Here is a 25675-nt window from a genome sequence, read left to right as displayed (position 1 = left end):
CTGTTGTGATCTGGAGTCGTGTTTTGTGGCTCTGTAACCCCGGTGGGTGCCGGAGGGCCCCGTTAGAGGTGCCTGTTCCCGCTTTACTCCACCCCCTTCCACGCAGAGTAAAGGAAGAGGCCACTCCAACCACTTCCTTTTCTGCAAATTAAAGTTTGCTGCTGAAACAGGCCTTGGTGGGGGGAGGAGGGGTAAGAGACACCCTCCTCTCCCCCATTTGACAGATGAAAGCGTCAAGAGGCTGATAATGTCTAAGATTTCTGTCTAAAGCCCCTAACTGTGGACTGCTCAACACTGCCCTGTGCCAGGCAGTGGGGAGGTTGGTTCATAGGTTGCCCCACCAACCTCATTCTGCTTTCATAGCCAGCTCTGCTACCCTCTCACCACCCCCCTGGCACACCCGACTTCTTCCTTACAACCAGTTCGGGTTGCAAAGCCTCCCAGCTTCCTTAAGTCTCAGCGCTGCCCTTGCAGAACTCAGAAGGAAGAAGATAAGATGAAAAATTAGAATGAGGGCGACGTTCACATTAGCAAAGTGTAGTTTGGTGCAGGAAACAGGACATGCACGACTCCAGCGTTGTGACGCTCCACTACTAATAATGTGACCCTACTACTAATAATCCTGCCAACCTAGCAGTTCGAAAGCACGTCAAAGTGCAAGTAGATAAATAGGTACCGCTCCAGTGGGAAGGTAAACGGCGTTTCCGTGCGCTGCTCTGGTTCGCCAGAAGTGGCTTAGTCATGCTGGCCACATGACCCGGAAGCTGTACGCCGGCTCCCTCAGCCAATAAAGCGAGATGAGCGCCACAACCCCAGAGTCGGTCACGACTGGACCTAATGGTCAGGGGTCCCTTTACCTTTACTGATAGCTCTCAACAGCCTGAACTATAGTTCCCAGAATCCTTTGGAGGACGCCATGACTATTTAAAGTGGTATGATAGTGCTTTGAATGCGTAGTGCAGCTGGGAGCGAAGTATGTTCAACTTTTACAGTGGTACCTCGGGTTACAGACGCTTCAGGTTACAGACTGTACTAACCCAGAAATAGTACCTGGGGTTAAGAACTTTGCTTCAGGATGAGAACAGAAATCGAGCAGTGGCGGCAGCGGGAGGCCCCATTAGCTAAAATGGTACCTCAGGTTGAGAAAAAGTTTCAGGTTAAGAACGGACCTCCGGAACGAATTAAGTTCTTAACCTGAGGTACCACTGTATAATCACTCGTTCTTCTTGCTTATCCCAGCCTCCTCCTCCTCCTCCTTCCCCCCTCCACTTGCTGCCTGGATTTCAACCCCATCGGGGCAGGGACCTGCCATCTCGTCCTTTGGGAAGAGGTGTTAAATATACAGCAGGTGTATGTTTAGAGGGCAATGCCCACGTTCTCTGCCTTCTCACATCTTCCAATGGGTTCTGACAAGACTCCTTTCCCCAACAGACGGTGTTCAAGAATTACGATCCTGAGCAGCGGGGTTACATCTCGGAGGAGGATTTCGAGATCATCTCCACGAGTTTCCCCTTCTCCTTCTATGGGCTGGAAAGAGAGCGGTGAGTGAACAGGATTTCAGGAGAAGACTCTTCATGTATGTGACAACAGCTGCCCGAATGCTGTTAGCCCAGAGATGGAAAGTCCCTACCAGAGAGGAATGGCAAGCTAAATTGATGGACCATGCCAGGGGTCAGCAAACTTTTTCAGCAGGGGGCCGGTCCACTGTCCCTCAGACCTTGTGGGGGGCCGGACTATATATATATTTTTTTGGGGGGGGTAAATGAACGAATTCCTATGCCCCACAAACAACCCAGAGATGCATTTTAAATAAAAGCACACATTCTACTCATGTAAAAAAATGCTGATTCCTGGACCGTCCGCAGGCCGGATTTAGAAGGGGATTGGGCCAGATCCGGGCCCCGGGCCTTAGTTTGCTTACCCATGGACTATGCTGACTGGAAATCTCAGAAACCAAGAAGACAAAAGCTTTATTCATTTTTTTGAAATCGTTTATTTGATTTTACCAATATAAAGTTATAAAAAAGCCCAAATGTATATCCATATACAGAGATTTCTCCGAATCTCAGGACTTCCCCCCACTCCCTCCATGGAGTCCCATTTTAAACATTTAAAACTTTAAACAGTAATGGGGGGGGGGGAATTATAATTTATTTAAGAGACCACCGCAAGCAGATGAAAACATTAGCAGGATTCTAATTTCACTTGTAAAGTAACAAAGACTATGGGAAATATGGATGGATATAAAATATAGATTATGGAATAATATGCTGTTGTAAATGTTCACAACAGGATGGAGGACAAAGTCTTGAGAACCGTATTTTTCGCTCTATAGGACGCACCCTGTTTTAGAGGGGGAGAACAAGAAAATTCTCCCCCTCTCTGCTCAGCGCCCCTTCAGCAAAGCGGCAGGAGAAACGGAGCCCCTTCAATTTCTCCTCCCGCTTGGCCGAAGGGGCGCTGCGCAGCTCTCCCTCTCTGCTGAAGCCAGGAGAGTCTGTTATCGCTTCACGTTGTTATCGCTGAAGCCAAGGAGCCTGCATTCGTTCCATAGGATGCACACACATTTCCCATTAATTTTTGGAGGGGGAAAAAGTGCGTCCTATAGAGCGAAAAATACAGTAATCTCTATATATGGATATGTATTTGGACTGTTATAAATTTTTACTTGTAAAGCCAAATAAAAAACATTTGTAAACCACGCGCTCATAGAAAATATCACAAGGTGGTTGGCAACTTGGAAACGCAACACTGTAATAGAAGCAGTAGGAACGCCAGGCCCATCCTCTCTGGTTGACAGAGAAACTCGGGTCCGAAAGGCCTGGTCTGAACAACAGAATTTCCAGGAGGCATCTGAAAGTGAGCAAGGGTGACCTCAATTGGCAAGGAGCATCTCCACCCCCATCGTTCTGCCCAGACACTGAGGTCCATCTCCGAGGGCCTTCTGGCGGTTCCCTCACTGTGAGAAGCCAAGTTACAGGGAACCAGGCAGAGGGCCTTCTCAGCGGTGGCACCCGCCCTGTGGAACGCCCTCCCACCAGATGTCAAAGAGAAAAACAACTACCAGTCTTTTAGACGACATCTGAAGGCAGCCCTGTTTAGGGAAGCTTTTAATGTTTAATAGATTATTGTATTTTAATATTCTGTTGGAAGCCGCCCAGAGTGGCTGGGGAAACCCAGCCAGATGGGCGGGGTATAAATAATAAATTATTGTTATTGTTGTTATTATTATTATTAGGAGTTCCACAGGGCAAGGGCTGCCGCATTGAAGTCTCAGTCCCTGGTAAAGGGCAGCTGAGGCTCAGGGGTGTGTGAACTGACCAAAAGTGCCCCATCAGAATACATACCCCCAACTTAAGGTTTATTTAAGTGTCAGGTGGGGCAGGAATTCACTAGGTGCCGATGACCCAAGCGAGGAGGGCCGAAGCCTCACACTGTGTGATTGTTTTTCTCTTCTTCTCCTCAACTGCAGGGAAGGCGCTTGGAGCCGGGAAGAGCTGTCCGAGTATTTAATGCGAGCCTGCGCCATTTTCTCCAAACTGGGCCTTGGGTTCCTGCACAACTTCCAAGAGGCTACCTTTAAGAAGCCCTCCTTTTGTGACAGCTGCAATGGCTTTGTGAGCTTAATTTATTTAAAATGGATTTATACCCTACCCTTCCTTCCCCACGTAGCCCAGGGCAGCAGACATGCTAAAAGCAAAAAATCCCAAAAACCTTTGAGCAAAGTATTCTAAAGCCAATTGCAATTAATAACATCTAACAGTAGCTGCCACTGAAAACACCCTAAAAGCAGTCAACAGCTGAGAACATTCCTCCATCCAAAGTTCTGGGGGTTGTCAGTATCCTTCGGCCAACAAATGCCATGTAATCAAATTTCTCCTGCAGGTTAATAACGGTGGAAGCAGGCATAACTCACTAGGGAAGGCGTTCCGCAACTGGGGGGACCTATGTGACGTTAACATGAGGGAGTCCTGGAGGTGAAATAGTTAAACAGGTTACCCAATCAGAACCCAGGGAGTGGAGTCAGAGGAAGTATAAAACCAGCTCTGGGAGGGGCGAGAGGGGAGTTTGTTGGGAGTTGGTTGGAGTGGGAGTGAATTGGGATAGAGTCTGTGGGTAGGTTGAGTTAGTAAAGGTAAAGGGATCCCTGACCATTAGGTCCAGTCGTGGCCGACTCTGGGGTTGCGGCGCTCATCTCGCTTTATTGGCCGAGGGAGCTGGCGTACAGCTTCTGGGTCATGTGGCCAGCATGACTAAGCCGCTTCTGGCAAAACCAAAACCAAAACAGCGCATGGAAACACCGTTTACCTTCCCGCCGGAGCGGTACCTATTTATCTACTTGCACTTTGACATGCTTTCGAACTGCTAGGTTGGCAGGAGCAGGGACCGAGCAACGGGAGCTCACCCATTGTGGGGATTCGAACCGCCGACCTTCTGATTGGCAAGTCCTAGGCTCTGTGATTTAACCCACAGCGCCACCCATGTCCCAGGTTGAGTTAGTGTAGCGATACAACCTGAGTCAGGAACAGTTAGGGGCTAGGAAGATAAGTAAATATCTGAGAGGTGGTTTAGTGAGTGAGAGCAGGTAGCAGAAGTTATAGGTCTGGATAGGCACCCCATGAATGTAATTAACCGATACTGTTTATGAAACCACACGCTTGTTAAACTGCAATGAAGTTTATGTTCCAATTTAACCCTGACTGGACTCAGCATTGTACCAGGTAGGGCCTGGGTGGAGGCAGCGAGAAATAAAGTGGTGGTACAGGGATCAATAGACGGTGAAACGTCTGGGGACCCTGTGGGATCGCCACAGCCACCACTGAAAAGGCCCTGTGACAGGTCTGCACCACTTGGCCAGCCCCTGGTGGTGGCAACACCAATATGCGTCACTCATCCCCACCCCCTCAAAAAAAGGAAACCCGCCAGCCACTCAAAAAGTCGCTATTACTGGCAGAAACAGTAGCTGCTGAGCTGAGCTGCCAAACTGGAGAATCTGCTTTTCTTTTATAGTTAGCAGTAGTGCAAACGATGGGCTGGCATGCCTAGTGGGCAAAAAAAATGAGAGGCACAAATACAAGATGGGTGACACCTGGCTTGAGAGCAGTACATGTGAAAAGGATCTAGGAGTCTTGGTTGACCACAAACTTGACATGAGCCAACAGTGTGACACGGCAGCTAAAAAAGCCAATGCAATTCTGGGCCTCATCAATAGGAGTATAGCATCTAGATCAAGGGAAGTAATAGTGCCACTGTATTCTGCTCTGGTCAGACCTCACCTGGAGTACTGTGTCCAGTTCTGGGCACCACAGTTCAAGAAGGACACTGACAAACTGGAACGTGTCCAGAGGAGGGCAACCAAAATGGTCAAAGGCCTGGAAACAATGCCTTATGAGGAACGGCTAAGGGAGCTGGGCATGTTTAGCCTGGAGAAGAGGAGGTTAAGGGGTGATATGATAGCCATGTTCAAATATATAAAAGGATGTCACATAGAGGAGGGAGAAAGGTTGTTTTCTGCTGCTCCAGAGAAGCGGACACGGAGCAATGGATCCAAACTACAAGAAAGAAGATTCCACCTAAACATTAGGAAGAACTTCCTGACAGTAAGAGCTGTTCGACAGTGGAATTTGCTGCCAAGGAGTGTGGTGGAGTCTCCTTCTTTGGAGGTCTTTAAGCAGAGGCTTGACAACCATATGTCAGGAGTGCTCTGATGGTGTTTCCTGCTTGGCAGGGGGTTGGACTCGATGGCCCTTGTGGTCTCTTCCAACTCTATGATTCTATAGTGGTGGCAGTAATCAGCAACAGGTGGGATGGAGGATGAAAGGGCTAGAGAAGTAGGAGAGATTGTAGATAAGCTCCCTTCAGAACAGCCTTCCAGATATTTTGGACTATTTTTATTTATCTCACCTTTTTCTCCAAGGAGCTCAAAGTGCCATGCATGGTTCTCCCCCTCCTCCTCATTTAATCCCCACAACAACCCTGCGAGGTGGGCTAGGCTGAGAGGCAGTGACTGGCCTCCAAGGTCACTCAGGGAGCTTCATGGCCAAGTGTGGATTTGAACCCCAGGCTCAGTCTGACACACTAAGCACTACCCAACACTGGCTCTTGACTATGCCAAGTTGGAGAAGGCTGCTGCAGACGAACCAGCTTGTTTTGCAGCCTCTCTCCTGCAGCCATGAGGTCCAGAAGCTTGCTAAGTTTCAAAACCCAAAAATTGAAATTCCCAGAACTCTGCCGCCACTTTTGAAGCGGGCAATAAAGCTTCGGTCCCTGGAACAGGTTAGAGCAAGTCCCCCACCTCTCATCCACCTATGCTATGTTGCCTTCGCAAAGAAGTGGTGTCTAGTCCAACTTAACACGTCTCTTCTTGTTTTGTTCTTCTCCTGTTCTAGCTCTGGGGAGTCTCGAAGCAAGGATACAGATGTCGGGGTAAGCACGCCCCCTAGTGGGCACTAAAGGAGAGGGGATCCTATTAACCAGGGTCAGCAAACTTTTTCAGCAGGGGGCTGGTCCAGTGTCCCTCAGACCTTGTGGGGGGCCGGACTATATTTGGGAGGGGGGAAATGAACGAATTCCTATGCTCCACAAATAACCCAGAGATGCATTTTCAATAAAAGGACACATTCTACTCATGTAAAAATACGCTAATTCCTGGACCGTCCGTGGGCCAGATTGGGAAGGTGATTGGGCTGGATCTGACCCCCGGGCCTTAGGTTGCCTACCCACGCTATTAACATTCCCATCGCTGATGATTATCTGTCTTCCCCTGCAGACTGTGGGATGATCTGTCACAAGCAGTGCAAGGACCAAGTGGAGGTGGAGTGCCAGCGGCGCTTCCATTCCTGCAGCTCCGAAAGCACCCTCTCTCGGACTGCCACACCGGCTGCCACCTATCACCCTAGCTCAGGTAAGGGGACCAGCTCCAGCGATGCACAGTGGCAAGGAGGCTATTCGCTTCCCAGCCTTGCGATCCGTGGTACGGCTTCTATAGAAGAGTAGGAACACAGAGCAAATTCCACTTGACACCATAAACTGTGGTTTGAAGCACCAGTTCAAAACCAGCACGAGAAAGTACAGGTTTTGCTCACAAAGGTCATCCTGTGCGTTTCATGGCTGCGTGGGGATTTGAACCTAGGTCTCCTTGGTCCTAGCTCAGCCCTGTAGAACTACTGCACCACACCGCTTGCAGGAACAAATCTCCAGATACGATGGCCACGTTTCTAACCACACTTCCCTTATTCCACACGGCAGGCTCGGAGGAAGAAGCTTTCCTCTTCCCGCCGAGACGAGAGCACAGCAAAAGCCCCAACCTGGTGCAGTTGAGCCCAGCAGGCAGGCGGAGAATGAAACACGCCAGCACCCAGACAGACGCAGACAGTCCACAGGAGCCACGGGGACACAGCAAGAGTCTAAAGCAGCTTCTAGAAGAGCTGAAGGAGGTGGAAAAGGTGAGGATACTTGGGAGGGCGGGATTCCACATCTGGGGCTTCTGTGGAACAATAATGCGAAGCTACTTATGACGCGGGTGGCGCTGTGGGTTAAACCACAGAGCCTAGGACTTGCCGATCAGAAGGTCGGCGGTTCGAATCCCCGCAATGGGGTGAGCTCCCGTTGCTCGGTCCCTGCTCCTGCCAACCTAGCAGTTCAAAAGCACATCAAACTGCAAGTAGATAAATAGGTACCACTCCGGCGGGAGGGTAAACGGCGTTTCCGTGCGCTGCTCTGGTTCGCCAAAAGCGGCTTAGTCATGCTGGCCACATGACCCGGAAGCTGTACGCCGGCTCCCTCTGCCAATAAAGTGAGATGAGCGCCGCAACACCAGAGTCGTCCACGACAGGACCTAACGGTCAGGGCTCCCTTTACCTTTACTTTGGTCTAGACAGGCCCAAAGTTGCTGGGGGAACAGGCAACCTCCACTTTAAGCTGGAACCATCTCGCTCTCCTTTGCAGGAACGGGACAGGCTGTTGCTGGTCAACCAGAGCCTTCAGAGCTGCAACTCGCAGCTGGAGGCTGAGAACAGCTGGCTGCTGAAGGCAGATTCATCGAGCCTGCCCCCCTTCTCCTGCTGGAAGGCCTTGGCTGCCTACAACTCGCACCTGCCTCCCAAGCCCAACTGAGCCAAGGGCACAGGAACGGTGAGCTACAGGCAGGAAAGCGGAACGTCTCAAGGAAGCGAACAGAGAGAAGGGACACGGCGCTCAACGGTAGAGAATATGACTGGAAATGGATGCTGCTGCCCTGAAACCACTGCCATTCCTTGCCAATAATAGGGAGCTGGATGGACAAGCAGTCGGACTCAAGCTAAGGGGCTTCCTTTGTTCCTAATAAAAGGACTGATTTTTGAACGGAGGCCCTACCAGTTAGCTTACTTCTTTTTTTGGTGCTGCTGCAGATGCACGTTTTGGGTTCTGCACAACCACAATGGCCCTGTACCACCTCCGCTGTCAGAGGCAGCAGACTGCAGAAGGCCAGCTGCTAGGGCATCGGAAATGGGGCGAGTGCTCTTGCATTCAGGTCCTGCTGTGAGAGCAGGGTGCTGGATGAAGAGGGCCACTGGACTGCTTCAGCCGAGCTCTTCTTAGCTGAACAGTCCCGGATGGCTCAAGAACCTAAGCAGCTCCTTGGCTTGTGTGCATGTGGTGGCTTGCCAAGAGCTCTCTGCAGCAAGCTATATTTAACCAATGAGCGAGTGCGTAAACAGAGACCCTGCCTTGCTAGCTGGGGCGAAGCGGGTGACCTTCTGGTTGGGCTTCCAATGTCAAGATTGGGAGAAAGGAATCCTCAGAAGGTGGAACCTGGGGACTGGCGGCAGGTAAAGGGGGACGAGGGTGGCGCTGTGGGTAAAAGCCTCAGCGCCTCGGACTTGCCGATCGAAAGGTCGGCGGTTCGAATCCCCGCGGCGGGGTGCGCTCCTGTTGCTCGGTCCCAGCGCCTGCCAACCTAGCAGTATGAAAGCACCCCCGGGTGCAAGTAGATAAATAGGGACCGCTTACTAGTGGGAAGGTAAACGGTGTTTCCGTGTGCTGCGCTGGCTCGCCAGATGCAGCTTGTCACGCTGGCCACGTGACCCGGAAGTGTCTCTGGACAGCGCTGGCCCCCGGCCTCTTGAGTGAGATGGGCGCACAACCCTAGAGTCTGTCAAGACTGGCCCCTACGGGCAGGGGTACCTTTACCTTTACTTTAAAGGGGGACGAGAGGCAAGGCAGAAGCGCCTACTGACTGCGACCTCTTCCACTGACCCCCTTCAGCCTTGCTTTCAACCCCCCCCCGCATCTTTTATTCACTTCCCTAACCCTCTGTTCAAGGGACGCGGGTGGTGCTGTGGGTTAAACCACAGAGCCTAGGACTTGCTGATCAGAAGGTTGGTGGTTCGAATCCCCTTGGTGGGGTGAGCTCCTGTTGCTCGGTCCCTGCTCCTGCCAACCTAGCAGTTCGAAAGCACGTCAAAGTGCAAGTAGATCAATAGGTACCACTCCGGTGGGAAGGTAAACGGCGTTTCCGTGCGCTGCTCTGGTTCGCCAGAAGTGGCTTAGTCATGCTGGCCACATGACCCAGACGCTGTACGCCGGCTCCTTCGGCCAGTAAAGCAAGATGAGCGCCGCAACCCTAGAGTCGATCACGACTGGACCTAATGGTCAGGGGTCCCTTTACCTTTAACCCTCTGTTCATTTGGGGAATGTGGGGTGGAATACATTCACTGCTGGAAATAGATGCAATGCGTTATACTGAATACAGGAATTATATTGTTTAAATCTAACTCTCTCCCCATATAGATCACATTCAGCTATACCCCCCCACAAACTGTGTAACCGCTCCCCCTTTTTGGGCAGGGGTAAGGAATGTGATTTCCCCTTAAAAGAAAAAGATAAAAAAATGTCCTTCAGATGGCAAACTGTCCCTGACTTTTAAAGTATTCTGCTCTCTTAACTAACTCTCCTGGCACAATAATAAAAGAAAGAGAGGTAGAAGGCGACGACTAGAGTTTTTAAAACACACACATACTCCCTTGCACAATGAGTTTGAATGACAAGGAAAATGTTTAATCTCTTAGTTTTACACTGAACCCACCCTGGCCATTTTCAATCCTGTCCCTTCAGAACAAGGACAAAAATTAACTTGCACCATTCAAACAAAACCCCATACTCATTGGCTGCTGCAAGTGAGCCGCCCTGTAGATCAGCCTTTCTCAACCTGTGGGTCTCCAGATGTCATTGGACTACAACTCCCATCATCCCTAGCTAGCAAGGCCAGAGCTCAGGGATGATGGGAGTTGTAGTCCAACAACATCTGGGGACCCACAGGTTGAGAACCGCTGCATAATCCAGAGGAGGAAAAGGTACAAAGAAGTTTGGGTTTGTGCTTAAAAATCCCAAATTAATATCTTCCCTCTTCCTACATTCTCCGGTTAAATCTAATGGGACATTTCTAAAGCTGGGTTTCTCATAAATGCTGCCCACCCAGCCCAAAAAGGAAGGTTGCTTCCTACCCACATTCGGCATCTAAAGCCCAAAAAGAAACCCTGAGAAATCCAGACGTTTGCCAGCACCTCTTGTTCCTTCATCCTTGCAAGTTGGGTATTAACTAGAGCAGGGACGGGGAACATTGGCCCCCAACTCCCTTCACACCTGATCACTGGCCCCACCAACTGGGGATTGCTGGGAGATGAAGTCTAATGACATCTGAAGGAACCACAGACTCCCCATCTCTGCTCAAAAGGCGCAATTCATCTGGCACCAAGCTATAACGCGGACAACACAAACGTCTGTGTCCAACAACTTTAAAGCAAGTGAAAGGGGGGTGGGGAAGGGGGGGAGAGATGTCTGATGTTAGCGCATATGCCCCTGCCCACTGTCTCAAGTTCAACGTAATGGGCACCTTTCTTGTAAACTGCATTTCCTCACATCCTGGGGGAAAGCAACACTGAAACCACCTTTGGTGAAGGCTGGGCTCCACCGCTCATCCTTGCTGCGGTTATCTTCCTGAAGCCTCTTCCCTGCCCTAAACTTAAGGGTGGTTTTGACCATACCCCATGCCGGAGGAGGTCAGGATCCAGCCCCTTGCTATTTTTTCTTCTTCTTGCTCCGCTTGCCCCATCGCTGGTGGCCGCCTCCTCCTCCTTCTCGCCTCTTCTCCCACGTGGGCATAGGGGGTTCGATCTCATTCGGACGCCCACCGCGATCCGGGACGTCACCAACCATCAGCACCTGAGAGGAAGGGAGGAAGAAACGGACGCGAGAGTGAACAGGAAGTGCTGTTACTAATGATCGCCACCATCCATTTATTCATCGCCTTCTAAACTACCAGCGCAAGGCGGTTTATGCATAAGATAAACAGAGGCTAGAGGTACATTCTAAACAAGGGGGGGGGGGAGAGAATAAGAAGCTAATGCTTCTAAACGCTAAGGGATATCACATAGTTAAAGATATGTATAGAGGAGAGTCCTTAAAGTCATTGCAGGAAGTAAGAGAGAACATAGGTAACCAATACTGGATAAAAATTGGAGGACTATACAACAAAATCTCTAAAGTCCAAGAGATAGGAAACATGAGTTTAGAAGAGCCAATAGAGAAACTATACAAACAAATGGAAAAAAAGAAACAAGGAATGATAGGTAAAATCTGTAAGAGAATAAGAAACAGACAACCCAACTTATTCAAAAGATGTGAAGAACAAGTTAGCGAATCAACGGCTGAAAGGATAATGAAAGGAATAGATGAGATTAAAGTAAGCAAATTTAGAGAGCTGGAATTAAAATTCTTTCTAAAATGGTACAGAACTCCGACCTAGCTAGCTAATATGGTAGCAGGATTGAATTCTAACTGTTGGCACTGTAAACAAGCCAAGGGATGGTTTCCTCATATGTACTGGAAATGCCCAGAGGTAAAGGAATTCTGGAATAAAATCCTAAAGGTTATTAATGAAATTTTTAAAGTGAAGCTTTCGATAGACTTTGATTTCATGACAATGGGTTTACTTGGGAACACGGCTATAGAGAAAGTTTACCTTCAAAGCTATGATATTAGCGGGAAAGGCAACGATAGCTTTAGGTTGGGAAGACAGAGAAAAATGGACAGTAGAGGCACGGAATAGTTATTTGTTTGAACTTATTCAGTCGGACATTGCCACAGGAAACAACGTGGAAGGTCAAGTCCACCACGATAAGGAACAGATGGAACCCCTATCTTCAATGCATAAAAACTACTGGAACAAAAGACATTCGGTGGAAACTAAAGAGGCTATGCCCGTGGCTGAGGATAATAAGTTTGAACCCTTCCAATGGATATGGGGGCGGGGGGAGGGAGGGAAAGGAAAAAATTGTACGGGAAATTTAAAATTGGAAGGAGATACTATAAAGTATGTAAAAATCCTGAACTCGAATAAAACTTCAAAAAGAAGAAGAAGAAGAAGCTGATGCTTGTGCTAAAGACTCGTTTCTTAAAAAGCTGTTGGAACAAAAATGCCTTCAATTGTTTCCAGCCAGTGAGGAGGGTGGGCACCGTGTCCAGGGCAGCTGTTTACCAGCTCCATCTGGTACGCAGGCTGAGACCCTATCTGCCCGCGGACTGTCTCATCAGAGAGGTGCAAGCACTGGTTATCTCCCGCTTGGACTACTGCAATGCGCTCTACGTGGGGCCACCTTTGAAGGTGACCCGGAAACTACAACTAATCCAGAATGCAGCAGCCAGACTGGTGACTGGGAGTGGCCGCCAAGACCATATAACACCGGTCTTGAAAGACCTACATTGGCTCCCAGTACGTTTCCGAGCACAATTCAAAGTGTTGGTGCTGACCTTTAAAGCCCTAAACGGCCTCGGTCCGGTATATCTGAAGGAGCGTCTCCACCCCCATCGTTCACTGAGGGCCAGCACTGAGGGCCTTCTGGCAGTTCCCTCACTGTGAGAAGCCAAGTTACAGGGAACCAGGCAGAGGGCCTTCTCGGTAGTGGTGCCCTCCCTGTGGAATGCCCTCCCACCAGATGTCAAAGAGAACAACAACTACCAGACTTTTAGAAGACATCTGAAGGCAGCCCTGTTTAGGGAAGCTTTTAATGTTTGATGTATCCCAGTATTTTAATATTCTTTTGGAAGCTGCCCAGAGTGGCTGGGGAAGCCCAGCCAGATGGGCGGGGTATAAATAATAAATTATTATTATTATTATTATTATTATTATTATTATTGCTGTTGTATCTCGACAGGAAGTGACATAGAACTTCCTGTTCACTCCCTCCCTCTATCAATGACTGGTGCTCAGGCATTTTATTTCTGGGGTGCAACCATCACACTTAAGGGATAAAAAACGGGGAAGCAGCTCAGGTACAGCTCAGGTACCATTGCCCAGAGCCCCTGGATGGGAGAAATGGGTAGTTTGGTTCATTTATTCATCTGGAATCAGCCTTGCTGAGCACCCGTGCACAACTGCGCAGGCCTGCTATAGGGCTTTCCTGTACCCCCAAACCCAACATCTGGGGGAACTGCACCCCTCTCCAGCCCTGTACCTTGTTGACGGCACAGCTGGTCTTGTTCCGCGAAGCTCCGCTGCTGGTCTTCACGATGCGGGAGAAGTCCTCCCGCGCTGCCAGGAGGTGGGGAAGGGTGACGTGAGACTCCTCCAGCAAAGATTGCCGCAAGGGTTTGAAGGCCTCTGACATAGCTCCGCTGCGGTCCTACGTTGCGGGGGGCAAAATCTGAGGGAAGAAGTCCATTTTTCATTCAACCCCCCCCCCCCCCAGTCTATTCAGGGCAGGTCAATGCTGCTGAACTGTTATTAAAACTATTATTTATATGTTATTTCTTTTATTTATATCCTGCCTTTCCCCACCATGCAGGACCCAGGTTGGCCCACAGCATAAATTAAAACAAATACGACTAAAAAAGCACAAAATAGAATTATTATTTAAAAAAAAAAAAATTTAGCACTTATTAAAATTTACACACTGCTTGGTTGTAAAGAAACAACCAGCTCAAAGCGGTTGACGAAAAGATAAAACTGTAGAATTGTCAATAGGAAACATCAGCATCATTTAAGGCTTTCAAAGAAGTTGAAATAACCACAGACACTAAACACAGATTAAAACTCGCATCAGCTTTCTAAATGTCTGGGTAGGCTCATCCAAACAAAAAGGTTGTTAGCAGGGGCCGGGAAAAAGAGAGTACAGTGAAAGCGCCTGCCTGGTTATCAATTGGCAGAGAGTTCCAAAGGGCACATGCTGCCACGCTAAAACATCAAGGGGGATTATGTGGCTCCTGTATCAGGGCCAGTTCCGTCAATTGAAGCCGTCAAGTGGGCGTAAATGGAGTAAGGAAGTCTCAAAAGATAAACTGGTCCCAAGTTGTTTGGTTGGAAGATGGAGCAAGCTCCCCCGCCCCCCCCAGCTCTCGAACCAATGGCTTGCAAGTAACAAGAAAGAAGATCCCAAACTAAACATCGGGAAGGACTTTCTGGCGGCGAAAGCTGTCTGGCAGCGGAACGGACTCCCTCGGGATTGGACGGCCATATATCACGGATGTCTGAGATTCCTGCAGGGGGTTAGACTAGAAGACCCTTGGTTGTCTCTCTGAACCCTACGATACTAGGAATCACATTCACCCAGTGCTATACCAGCTGCACTGGCTCCCAGCGGAGTACAGGATCAGGTTTTGCTGGTTTTAACCTTCAAAGCCCTATACAGCCTAGGACCCTCGTACCTACAGGACCGCCTCTCCTGGTATGTCCCACGGAGGACCTTACGGTCTTCAAACAAAAACATCTTGGAGGTCCCGGGTCACAGGGAGGTTAGGCTGGCCTCAACCAGAGCCAGGGTTTTTTCGTCTGTGGCTCCAATCTGGTGGAACGCTCTGTCACAAGAGACTAGGGCCCTGCGGGACTTGACATCTTTCCGCAGGGCCTGCAAGACAGAGCTGTTCCACCAGGCCTTTGGCCAAGGCACAGTCTGACCCCCTCTCTCCTTCGGTAATCTTCAGAGAAATCTAGCCCAATGGTTGCCATGACAAATTAATTTGATTCGGAACTGATTTTAGAATGTATTTCAATTAATTGACTATGATTTTATGTAAACTCTGCTATTTTTACTGTTAGCCACTCTGAGCCCAGCTTTGGCTGGGGAGGGCAGGATATAAATAAAATATTACTATTATTATGACTATTATGTACTAATTGTAACACTGGGGACGCGGATGGCGCTGTGGGTTAAACCACCGAGCCTAGGACTTGCTGACCAGAAGGTCGGCAGTTCGAAACCCGCGACTGGGTTAGCTCCCATTGCTCGGTCCCTGCTCCTGCCAACCTCGCAGTTCGAAAGCACGTTAAAGTGCAAGTAGATAAATAGGTACCGCTCCGGCGGGAAGGTAAACGGCATTTCCGTGTGCTGCTCTGGTTCGCCAGAAGCGGCTTAGTCATGCTGGCCACATGACCCGGAAGCTGTACACATGGCTCCCTCAGCCAATAAAGCAAGATGAGCGCCGCAACTCCAGAGTCGGCCACAAGTGGACCTAATGGTCAGCGGTCCCTTTAGCTATTATTATGTACTAAACATAACACCAGTAAGTCTACCCTATTCTTAAAAACAACCACATTCAACCCTTTAAAAGCACATGCCCCCCTCTTGTCCAGCTCACTCACCTTTGCCCTCTCAGACCAATGGAAGGACTCGACGGTGACGTCAAGACGAGTTGCCATCATGCATCGGCGGCACTGATATTCCGTGCACAGCAAGTCCCGTATGCCCTCCAGCGCCCCCTAGTGTTTTCATTTGAGAGAGGGGCAAGAGAAAGCAGGAGACATAAGCTGCTTGCTGTCCTTCCACCCACCCTGGAACCACCCTCAACAACCCTGCGTTGTCCGTCTCGACCGAAGGGGCAAGCATCCACGCTGTGGAGAGTTAGGTGCCAATGCCACTGGCCTGTCCCTACCCATTCCTCAGAGGTCAGCGTGGCCTTTAGGAGCGGCGCCATCTGCTGGTGCTCAGGGGGTAGTGAAGAAAGCGCCTCCGAAATCTAAGGATGAGATCACAAGTTTAGCTGTTTGGGGGGGGGAGAAAGAAACGGACAATTTGCATATTGGGGTGCAGCCAAAGCAGCGGTGTGGGGGGGGGGAGAGCTTCTATTCCTTTAACTGCCCTGAACAGCCCCCCCCCCGCCCCGCTTTCAACATTCAGCAAGACAGCTAGAATTAAGCTGCAGGGAGCATTAGAGACCAGGAACTTTAGCGCCTCCCATATCTTTGCCGCATGCACAAGTCAAACAGCCGCCCCGTCCTGCCCCAAATGCGTCCCCACCTTGGCTTCTATGTCAGCCATGGCTTGATGGACTGCGCAGCCTGGATCGAGGTCCGGCATTCCCAGGGCTTGGCAGATGAGTTGGAGCTCGATCACTGCTTCGCCAGATCGGTCTTCTTTTTCCGGCGGCGTACGGGGAGTCTTCCGAGCCAGCAGCCGGGCGGCCAGGAGCTCTGAGCTCAAAAAATCTTGCCAGGGAAGGAGAAAGAGCTGGATTCATCCTAAAATCCATCCTAAATTTATATCCCATAAACCTTGGGGACCTAAGCGCTTCTAGGGTGATTTAAAAAAAGAGGGGGTGTTGGGAATTAATTAAGTAAAATATATATTTTTTAATGAATTTGCATTTTATTTATTTGTTAAGATTCTTATATTACATCGGTAAACGTTGTCATATTACATTACAGGACTTACTATAATAATAATTAATTAAGTGAAATATTATTGTCATTTATTAAATTTATTGGTCCCTTTTTTGCCATGGCAACTCAAAAGCAACTTACAGAAAAACCCCCACACATAAAAACCCCCACATGGAAACATCCCACCCACTCTAAAAGGCCATTGTTAAAAGCCAAAGCCTTGTTTAAAAATGAATGTTTTCCGACGCCTGAAGATGTGCAACAACGGTGCCAGAAGCGCCTCGGAAGCCACCACTGAAAAGGCTCATTCTTGTGTTCCCGCCCTTTGGACCTCCCATTGATTTAAAAAAATAAAATAAAAATGAGCTAATACACACCCGCACGACTCACTGATCCCCAGACCCTTTCTAGGTTTGGGAGCAGAAGTTCTTAGCCACGTCTTTTCTGAGCCCACCTGCACAGAATGAGCCGGGGAATAAGCCCCTTCCTGCCTGGACTTACACAGGAGCTGGAGGCACCTGTCCGGGGTGCTAAGCCTGGCTGTTACGTCCCCCGTAGTCAGTGAGGAGTAGGGACAATGAAGCTCCCCAAGGAGGCCGCTCACTTCGATCTGGAAGGTCTCGGCATCCTCAGGACCTGAAAGGACACAATGCCACTTGGGGATAGAAATCTAAAACATCAATGGAGTTGGCGGAAATGACTGGCAGAATCCGAGACCAGGGAGAAGAGTCGGTGGAAGAAGATTGGAAAAAATTTAAAGTTTATTTACAGAAATATTGTAAAATTAATGAATGTTAGAAGGATGCTGGAATGAAGTTATATGGCTTTAGCAGAAATGTTATAAAGAATTAAGTAAAGATAGATTGTTAATGGGTCAAAGTGGAAATTTAAGGTTAGATTGTCTTAAGATAAATTATAGAACAAAAATTAAGAAAGATGGAAAGGATTTGCTGAAATAGCTAATTGAACAAGAATACAAAAAAGGGAGGTGTGAGGAGGTTGATGATACAAGTAAATGAAAGGTAGAGATATAGAGATATTGGATGTGTTTAAATGTTTTTGCTTTTCTTGTTGTTTTGCTGCATTGTGTTTTTTTTGTTTTTTCTTTTTATTTTTGATGTATTGTGAACTTTTTATTGTTTCTTTTTTCTTTTTTCTGTAACTATTAAACTTTTAATAAATATCTTTTTTAAAAAAATAGAAATCTAAAACATCAGCTCAATGAGGAGTGGATAATAATACAGTGGTGCCCCGCAAGACGAATGCCTCGCAAGACGGAAAACCCGCTAGACGAAAGGGTTTTCCGTTTTTGAGTTGCTTCGCAGGACGAATTTCCCTATGGGCTTGCTTCGCAAGACGAAAATGTCTTGCGAGTCTAGAGATTTTTTTTCCGCTTTCCCCCCCCTTTATCTAATCTGCTAAGCCTTTAATAGCCTTTAATAGCCTTTTAGCAGCTAATCCCCTAAGCCTTTAAGCCTTTAATAGCCGCTAAACCGCTAATAGCGCTAATCCGTTAAGCCGCTAATAGGGTTGCTTCGCAAGACGAAAAAACCGCTAGACGAAGACTCTCGCGGAACGGATTAATTTCGTCTTGCGAGGCACCACTGTAATAATAAATTTTATTTATACCCTGCCCTCCCCAGCCAAGACCGGGCTCAGGGCAGCTAACAACCAATAATAAAAACAAGTTGATTAAAATACAACTTAAAAAACAATATTAAAATACAACATTAAAACATTAAGATGCAGCCTCTTCACAGGAGGAAAAGGAAAGAGGGAGAGGGAATCAAATAGCCTGACCTTGTACTCCACCGGGAGCCAGTGCAGCTGGAAAAGCACTGGGTGAATATGCTCCCATGGCAGAGACCCCGTGAGGAGCCTCACCATGGCATTCTGCACCCGCTGGAGTTTCTGGGACAGCTTCAAGGGTAGAGCGAATTTCAGAAGTCAAGCCTGGAGGTGACCATCGCATGGATCACTGTGGCCAGGTCGGGGCGGGAAAGGTAAGGGACCAACTGCTTGATGCGGCGAAGGTGGAAAAATGCCTTGGCTGTTGCTGTAACCTGCGCCTCCATGGAAATGGAGGAGTCAAGGATTACAGTGGTGCCCCGCAAGACGAATGCCTCGCAAGACGAAAAACTCGCTAGACGAAAGGGTTTTGCGTTTTTTGAGTCGTTCCGCAAGACGAATTTCCCTATGGGCTTGCTTCACAAGACGAAACGTCTTGCGAGTTCTTGCGAGTTTGTTTCCTTTTTCTTAAAGCCGCTAAGCCGTTAATAGCCGCTAAGCCGCTAATAGCCGCTAATAGCCATGCTTCGCAAGACGAAAAAAACGCAAGACGAAGAGACTCGCGGAACGGATTAATTTCATCTTGCGAGGCACCACTGTACACCCAAACTCTTAATGGAAGGCAATGGCACTAATTGGGCCTCCGCAAGAGAAGGGAGTTGGCCCCTCATCCCCATACCATCCTGACCCAGCCAGATGAAAGGGTTGTCCTTGGTACTAGCCAATACGACCATCCCTCCAGGCACTCTCTGCCCCCCCCAACCTCCCTCTCCAGTTCCAGTATGCTAGAAGCTCCCTTGATGACCTTGGCGCTTTTCATCCAAGTGATGGGCTGGAGCAACAGGACCTTGCAGCAAGCAGTTCCATGGGTTAACCACCCAGAAGCCAGCTAGTGAAACCCCGCAGACGCTGGGCTACATTACATTTGCTTCTCAGATGTCATCAGCCCGGTGGGGTGGGGGATTCCTTGAGGGGCCCTAAGCTGACTCACACACCCCTCCCCCCCTTGCTTCCTTTAGGTCTTGCCCAAGAAAAAGTTTGCTGCAATCATCTCTCCCCACAAAGCCAGGTTACTTACCACGAGTGGGATTCACGTCCTCTTCGAGCGGGCAAAGGCTGCGGAGCTCGGAAACCAGCCAAGAGCAAAGAGCTGTGAACTCGGGGCTGGAGACGCCGGCTTCAGCTACCTGAGCAAAGCCATCCATCGACAGGCACCTGGGTGCAAGAGAGAAATCAATATTAATAATAATAATAATAATAATAATAATAAATACAATAATAAATTTTATTTATACCCCACCCTCCCCAGCCAAGACCGGGCTCAGGGTGGCTAACTCCAGGTATAAAAACAATTGATTGAAATGCAACTTAAAAACAATATTAAAATGCAGCCTCATTTCAGTAGGAACTTTTTTGGGGACGAAAACATCAAGTCTTCACCAAGGCCAACTATCCAGACTGGTCCTACGTGGGCCAGAAAAAAAGCCAGGGAAGTCCCCATATAGGAGTTCCATCACAGGAGAAAGGACAAAGGAAAGAGGGGGAGGAAAGAAAGGAGATTTTGACTTCCGGGTTGGCGCCTCCAGGCAATGGCGGATTTCCTCCGATCGGGAGGAATTTGCTCCGCAGAAATTAGGGTCTGACCGCCACGGCGAAGGCGGAGACCCATTGAAATCACAGGCGGGAGAAGCCTGTGAACTTGGGATTCAGCTGGCACCCTTTGCGCCTCCTCTACTCGCGGGGAAACCCTGATTTGGGGATCCGGAGCTAAGTGGGGTGAGTGGCGCGGTGCTTCGAATTGACTGCTTCTTTCACGGAGTGAAGCCGCATCGCTGTTGCTGGAGAGCGCTGACTTTTTCCTGTGGACAATTGGATTTTAAACAACTACCCGTGAGTAGAACGGAAAATTAGATCCTTAAATTCATTAATTTGGCATCAAAACGGGAAGGTTCTAAACAGGAAGTCCGCCTTCCTTTTTTTGTAAATAGATTGAAGCAAAGAAGTTGCAAGTTAAAGCCTTGGAAAGTTTATTTTTGTAAAGGATTAAATCTCCATCGGTTAAAACTATTAAACCCCCCTTGGAAGCAGGAGAAGAGGGGGAAAATTTTGGACCTAGTGAGCCTGCAGGAGAGAGTGAAAAACCAAATTACCACTGCTCCGAACCTGGAAACGGGCTGCCAGAAAGAGTGACTTTTTTGACAGCTAGCTAAATAAGAGAAATATATTGTTTCCATTGTCCTCATCTGCATTTAAAAAGCAGGAAAAGTAACTGAAAACTGAAACTAACTTTATAGTTTAAATTGTGTTTGAAAGGATTGATACAAGTGGAGACTGTTTCCCTCTAGAGGGAGCTTTTGAAACTGTTACAAGAGCGGAGCTGGGGTTTTTCCAGCTGCAAGATAAGAACTGTGTGAATCAGAGATCGACCTTGGATTTTAAGAATGTTGACAGAAGGAGCCTTCTGTCAACATTCTTCTGTATTATGTAAGATAAGCTATTCGTTGGAACAGCTCCACAAGAAGACGGATGCTATGAATACCAAACTTGAGAACTTGGGACAAAAAGTGATTAATTTGGGACAAAAAGTGATCATTAATACAGAAATTGTTCAGGATTTGACACAGGAACCTACTTTGACAGGACAAACTGGGGAGAAGATGAAGGAGAATGTTGGTGTTGTTGAACCTAAAATAATACAAGTGGAAGCCCCAGTCTTACAGAGGCAAATTGAGGACTATAAGTGGAGGCCTTTTATGAATGAATATAGAAAAAGTCAGAATTTGAAGATTGGAGCCTTGCTTGGATTGGAGAAGGAAGGTTGGATAGACTCTTTCATGCAGAGATTTACTGACCTTTGGGTCCTGAATCTGGGTCAGGAGGTGATTGGAGTTGTGGGGGCCTTTGGATCTGGAGGAGCCTTGAAACATGATTTGAGATATTGTATGGACATTGGTTTTAGCTGTGGAGAGTTGGTTGGCCTGTCGAGAGGGAATGGGGGCATGGTTGGGTCGGCCCCCCCCCCCAAGACCTGCGCTTCAGCATCTTCAGCATCAAAGAATATGAAGAAAAACTGCAGAAGGGACTTGGAAAAGATTTAAGAGCCTTGGACAGAAGATCTCCAGGTTGATGAACTATATGGAATGGACGGAAATGACTGGCAGAATCCGAGACCAGGGAGAAGAGATGGTGGTTGAAGATTGGGAAAGTTTAAAGTTTATATATAGAAATATTGTAAATTTAATGAGTGTTAGAAAATTGTTGGAATGAAACTTTATGACTTTAGCAGAAATATTATAAGGAGTTAAGTATAAATAAGTATTTTAGTATTAATGGAAAATAAGGTAAAAAATATGTTAAGATATTCATAATGATAAAAATAGAGAAAGATGGAAAGGAATTGCTGAAACAAGTAATAGAAGTGGAATACAAAAAGGGAGGTGAGAGGAGGTCGATGAAATAAGGGAATGAAAGATAGAGTAATGAAATGGTATGGTATATGTTTTTAAATTGTTGTTTTGCTTTGTTTAAATTGTTGTTGTTTTGCTTTTAGTTTAGTGTGTTAAGGTTGTGCTTTGTATTGTTTATTGTATTGTTTTTTCTTTTCTCTCTTTTTTTCCCTTCTCTGCTCTATTTTGTCTTTCTCGCCTTTTTTCTTCTTTTTTCTTTTCTTGTAAGTTTTAAAAGCAATAAAGATTATTTACAAAAAAAAGAAAGGAGATTTTATTTACACGATTGGTCCCCCCCCCCCTTCTTCCTATGCCATATACATAAAATGTAAGGCTGTCATCACGCAGCTCCCATTGGTGAATAGGTATTGCCACATCATAACCCTGGATTTGCATGAAGCCATGGGAGGGGACAGGGAAAAGAGAGAAGGCGGGTTGTAAAAGGGTGGTTTTAAACAACAGCATAGAGTTGAAGAAAGCCGGGATGGAAGGACACAGAGGAGCTGTGAGGATATGGGGGCGGGGCTTGAGGGTGCTCAGGGGGCGGGGCTTGGCAGGATTGGCAAGCAATGTGCACAGGGGCAGCAGCCCCTGGTACTGAAGCCACCCTTCCTCTAAACCAGGCTTCACCAACCTGGTGTGCCCTCCAGGTGTTTTGCACGACAAATGGCACCAGGTCAGGGAAGGTTGCTGCAAGTTGCTACGTCAAACTGCAATTTCTGCATTGGCAGAATGGCTGTATACAAGTGACCCAAATCTGTATATGTTCCTAAAAGGCCTCTTAATTCTAAGAGACCCAACAACCAGCACCACCACGATCCTCTCCCTTATCCTCTCACAGCTGCACCCGAGTAATACACCGTTTCCGCACATCAGAAGGGGTCAAACACAGGTTTTCCGGAACAGAGAATGCAAATCCCAGCAGGGCTGAGCCCCAAAAAGTTCCCACTTTGGAAATTAAACAATGGATACATTACGTGGGGGGACGATTGTGTTGGAGGAAACATCAGTGTGTCTGGCTGCTAATCATCTACTGCCAATTTGAGCAGTATGTGAACATGGCAATATTCTAATGTTGCAACTCCTTGGTGCTGGGATAGAGACCCAGTGGCTTGCAGGTGCAATGTGGCCCTCCAGGGCTCTCTAACCGGCCCTCAGGCTGCCCCCCCTCACAAGACCTGCTCCATATCCTCCTTGACTGTTTTCCTCTGGTTGGAACGGGTCTCTGAATTACGGTAACTTGCCTGGATAGCAAACAGACAGGTATGTTTGGGTGTGTCTGGAATGTAGCCACCTGGGTAAAGGTGAGAGCCGCACAGCCTTTGCCTCCTGCCCTGCCCAAAAGGCTGCCTGTCAAAGAAGGCAGCCCTCAGGTCAACACACCCTTAACACAACTACTGTCCTTAACCAGTAACAGAAATAGGTAGGGAGCAGGGGAGAGAGATGGAGAAAAGGAAGGAAGGAAGATGACACTGTTTTGGCTTCTTACATTTGGTGCCTAGACACTAAAACCAGCTTCAGGTTCGGGAAAACAGGCTCACAGGGAGCCTTGCTCCTTGTATTCCTGAATGGCTTCAGCAGCTGACCACACAGAAAAAAGGCAAACCGGGTTCACCAACTATACAGAGCTTCACTGGCTGACCCACAGAGAATGACCTTTTCCCTCTCTCTGCTCTCTCCCAGTGCCAAATTCTGGCTGCAAGCTGCTTGCGGCAGGGAACTTTTGCTGTAAAGCAGTCACTGTTCACCCCTCCCTCGCCCCCTTCCCTCAGCTGCCACCCCAAGCACTGGCCTGGACAACGATTGGTGGGTCTTGAGGCAAAAAGTTGGGACTCTTTCAGAAGCGGGATGTGGGGCAAAGCTGGTGAGGGGTGTGGCTGAGGAGGGGAGAGTTCCAGGGGGGCCAATAAAGAGAGCTGAAGACCTCTCTCTCTCTCTCTCTCTGGGTGTGCCCTCAAACCTCGAAGCACAGAATTGTAGGGTTGAGAGAGGGACCCTAGGGGTCATCTAGTCCAACCCTCTACAATGCGATATATAAAAAATAAAATTAAAAAATTGTCCAGTAGCACCTTAGAGACCAACTAAATTTGTTCTTGGTATAAGCTTTTGTGTGCATGCACACTTCTTCAGATAATAATAATAATTTATTATTTATACCCCGCCCATTCAACCCACAGCTGTGAGGCATTCGCGAGCTTTTTTGCGGAGAAAGTCCTGTTGCTCCGCCGTGACCTCCCTGCCAATGTTGGACCATTTCGATCGGATACTCCCTACTGATGTGGATTCCTCCAAGTTGGTAGGCCCACCACCTGCCTCCTTGATCCGTGCCCGTCTTGGCTGATTAGGGAGTGTCCAGATGTTGCGCGGACCCCCCTGGTTGAAATTATCAGTTTGTCCCTTGACACGGGGACATTCCCAGGGGAACTGAAGGAAGCAGTGGTGTGTCCACTCTTAAAGAAAACTTCATCAGATCCCTTAGACCTATCCAACTACCGCCCAGTTTCAAATCTTCCATACCTGGGTAAGGTAATTGAGAGAGCGGTTGCTGAACAGCTTGGTAGGTTTCTGGAGGAAACATCGGCATTAGATCCATTTCAGTCCGGTTTCCGTCCTGGTTTTGGGACGGAGACGGCTCTGGTTGCCCTAACAGATGATCTCCGTAGACAACTGGATCGAGGCGGGTCAGGACTGCTGATCCTTTTAGATTTGTCAGCAGCCTTTGACATGGTCGATCATGATCTTCTGGACCACCGCCTCGCAGACGTGGGGATACAGGGCATAGCCCGTAACTGGTTGTGCTCTTTTATCTCTGGTCGGGGACAGAGGGTGGCACTAGGGAGGGAAATGTTGTCGCGCCACTCCTTGGTGTGTGGAGTGCCGCAGGGCGCAATTCTCTCCCCGATGCTTTTAAACATCTTTATGTGCCCCCTTGCCCAGATTATCCGGAGCTTTGGGCTGGGCTGTCACCAATATGCTAATGACACTCAGCTCTATCTGTTGATGGATGGCCACACCGACTCGGCCCCGAACACACTGACCAGATGCTTGGAAGCTGTGGCTGGATGGTTTCGTGGGAGCCGATTGAAACTAAATCCTTCGAAGACAGAGGTCCTATGGCTAGGTCGGGATGGCATGGGGATGAGGGACCAACTCCCTTCTCTTGCGGGGGCCCAATTAGTGCCATTGCCTTCCGTTAAGAGTTTGGGTGTAATCCTTGACGCCTGCCTTTCCATGGAGGTGCAGGTTACAGCAACAGCCAAGGCGACATTTTTCCACCTTCGCCGCATCAAGCAGTTGGTCCCTTACCTTTCCCGCCCCAACCTGGCCACAGTGATCCATGCGACGGTCACCTCCAGGCTTGACTACTGTAATTCACTCAACGCGGGGCAGCCCTTGAAGCTGTCCCACAGACTCCAGCGGGTACAGAATGCTGCAGCGAGGCTCCTCACGGGGTCTCTGCCATGGGAGCATATTAACCCAGTGCTTTTCAAACTGCACTGGCTCCCGGTAGAGTACAGGGTGAGATTTAAGGTGCTGCTTTTGACCTTTAAAGCCCTTCACGGCCTAGGACCCTCGTACTTACGAGACCGCCTCTCCCGGTATGCCCCACGGAGAGCCTCAAGGTCCATAAATAGCAACACCCTAGTGGTCCCGGGCCCTAAGGAAGTTAGATTGGCTTCAACCAGAGCCAGGGCCTTTTCAGTGATGGCTCCGGCCTGGTGGAACTCTCTGCCTCATGAGACCAGGGCCCTGCAGGATCTGATTTCTTTCCGCAGGCCCTGTAAGATGGAGTTGTTCCGCCTGGTTT

The 25675-nt window shown here is 48.5% G+C and overlaps 2 protein-coding genes across 5 annotated transcripts in view; one reads left to right on the top strand and one right to left on the bottom strand.

The window, feature by feature from the left end:
• The window catches only part of RASGRP4 (RAS guanyl releasing protein 4), a 36229-nt gene extending 27882 nt beyond the window's left edge, over positions 1-8347 (top strand). The window contains exons 12-17 of the mRNA XM_081018766.1: positions 1432-1541; positions 3473-3617; positions 6390-6426; positions 6770-6904; positions 7249-7445; positions 7948-8347. Coding sequence (XP_080874892.1) covers positions 1432-1541; positions 3473-3617; positions 6390-6426; positions 6770-6904; positions 7249-7445; positions 7948-8115 — 792 coding nt within the window. The 3' untranslated portion in view covers positions 8116-8347. The remainder of the gene's footprint in view (positions 1-1431; positions 1542-3472; positions 3618-6389; positions 6427-6769; positions 6905-7248; positions 7446-7947) is intronic.
• The window catches only part of FAM98C (family with sequence similarity 98 member C), a 28261-nt gene that overhangs the window by 1281 nt on the left and 1305 nt on the right, over positions 1-25675 (bottom strand). Inside the window, exons 2-9 of one of the 4 annotated variants that reach the window (XR_013989903.1) lie at positions 19500-19636; positions 17135-17269; positions 16272-16459; positions 15907-15990; positions 15617-15733; positions 13494-13661; positions 10309-11202; positions 10017-10189 (exon numbers count right to left, since the gene is read on the bottom strand). Coding sequence is in view for 2 of the 4 variants with exons in the window: in XM_081019141.1 (XP_080875267.1) it covers positions 11059-11202; positions 13494-13661; positions 15617-15733; positions 15907-15990; positions 16272-16459; positions 17135-17269; positions 19500-19636 (973 nt within the window). In the remaining 2 variants the exon portion in view is untranslated. Of the gene's footprint in view, positions 1-10016; positions 11203-13493; positions 13662-15616; positions 15734-15906; positions 15991-16271; positions 16460-17134; positions 17270-19499; positions 19637-25675 lie in introns of those variants that run through there. The other 3 variants (XR_013989904.1, XM_081019141.1, XM_081019140.1) reach the window with 3 other exon arrangements.

This window comes from Podarcis pityusensis, assembly GCF_964106645.2.
Source record: "Podarcis pityusensis genome assembly, chromosome: 8".
NCBI lineage: Eukaryota > Metazoa > Chordata > Lepidosauria > Squamata > Lacertidae > Podarcis > Podarcis pityusensis.
This window is presented reverse-complemented; position numbering and strand designations above follow the sequence as displayed.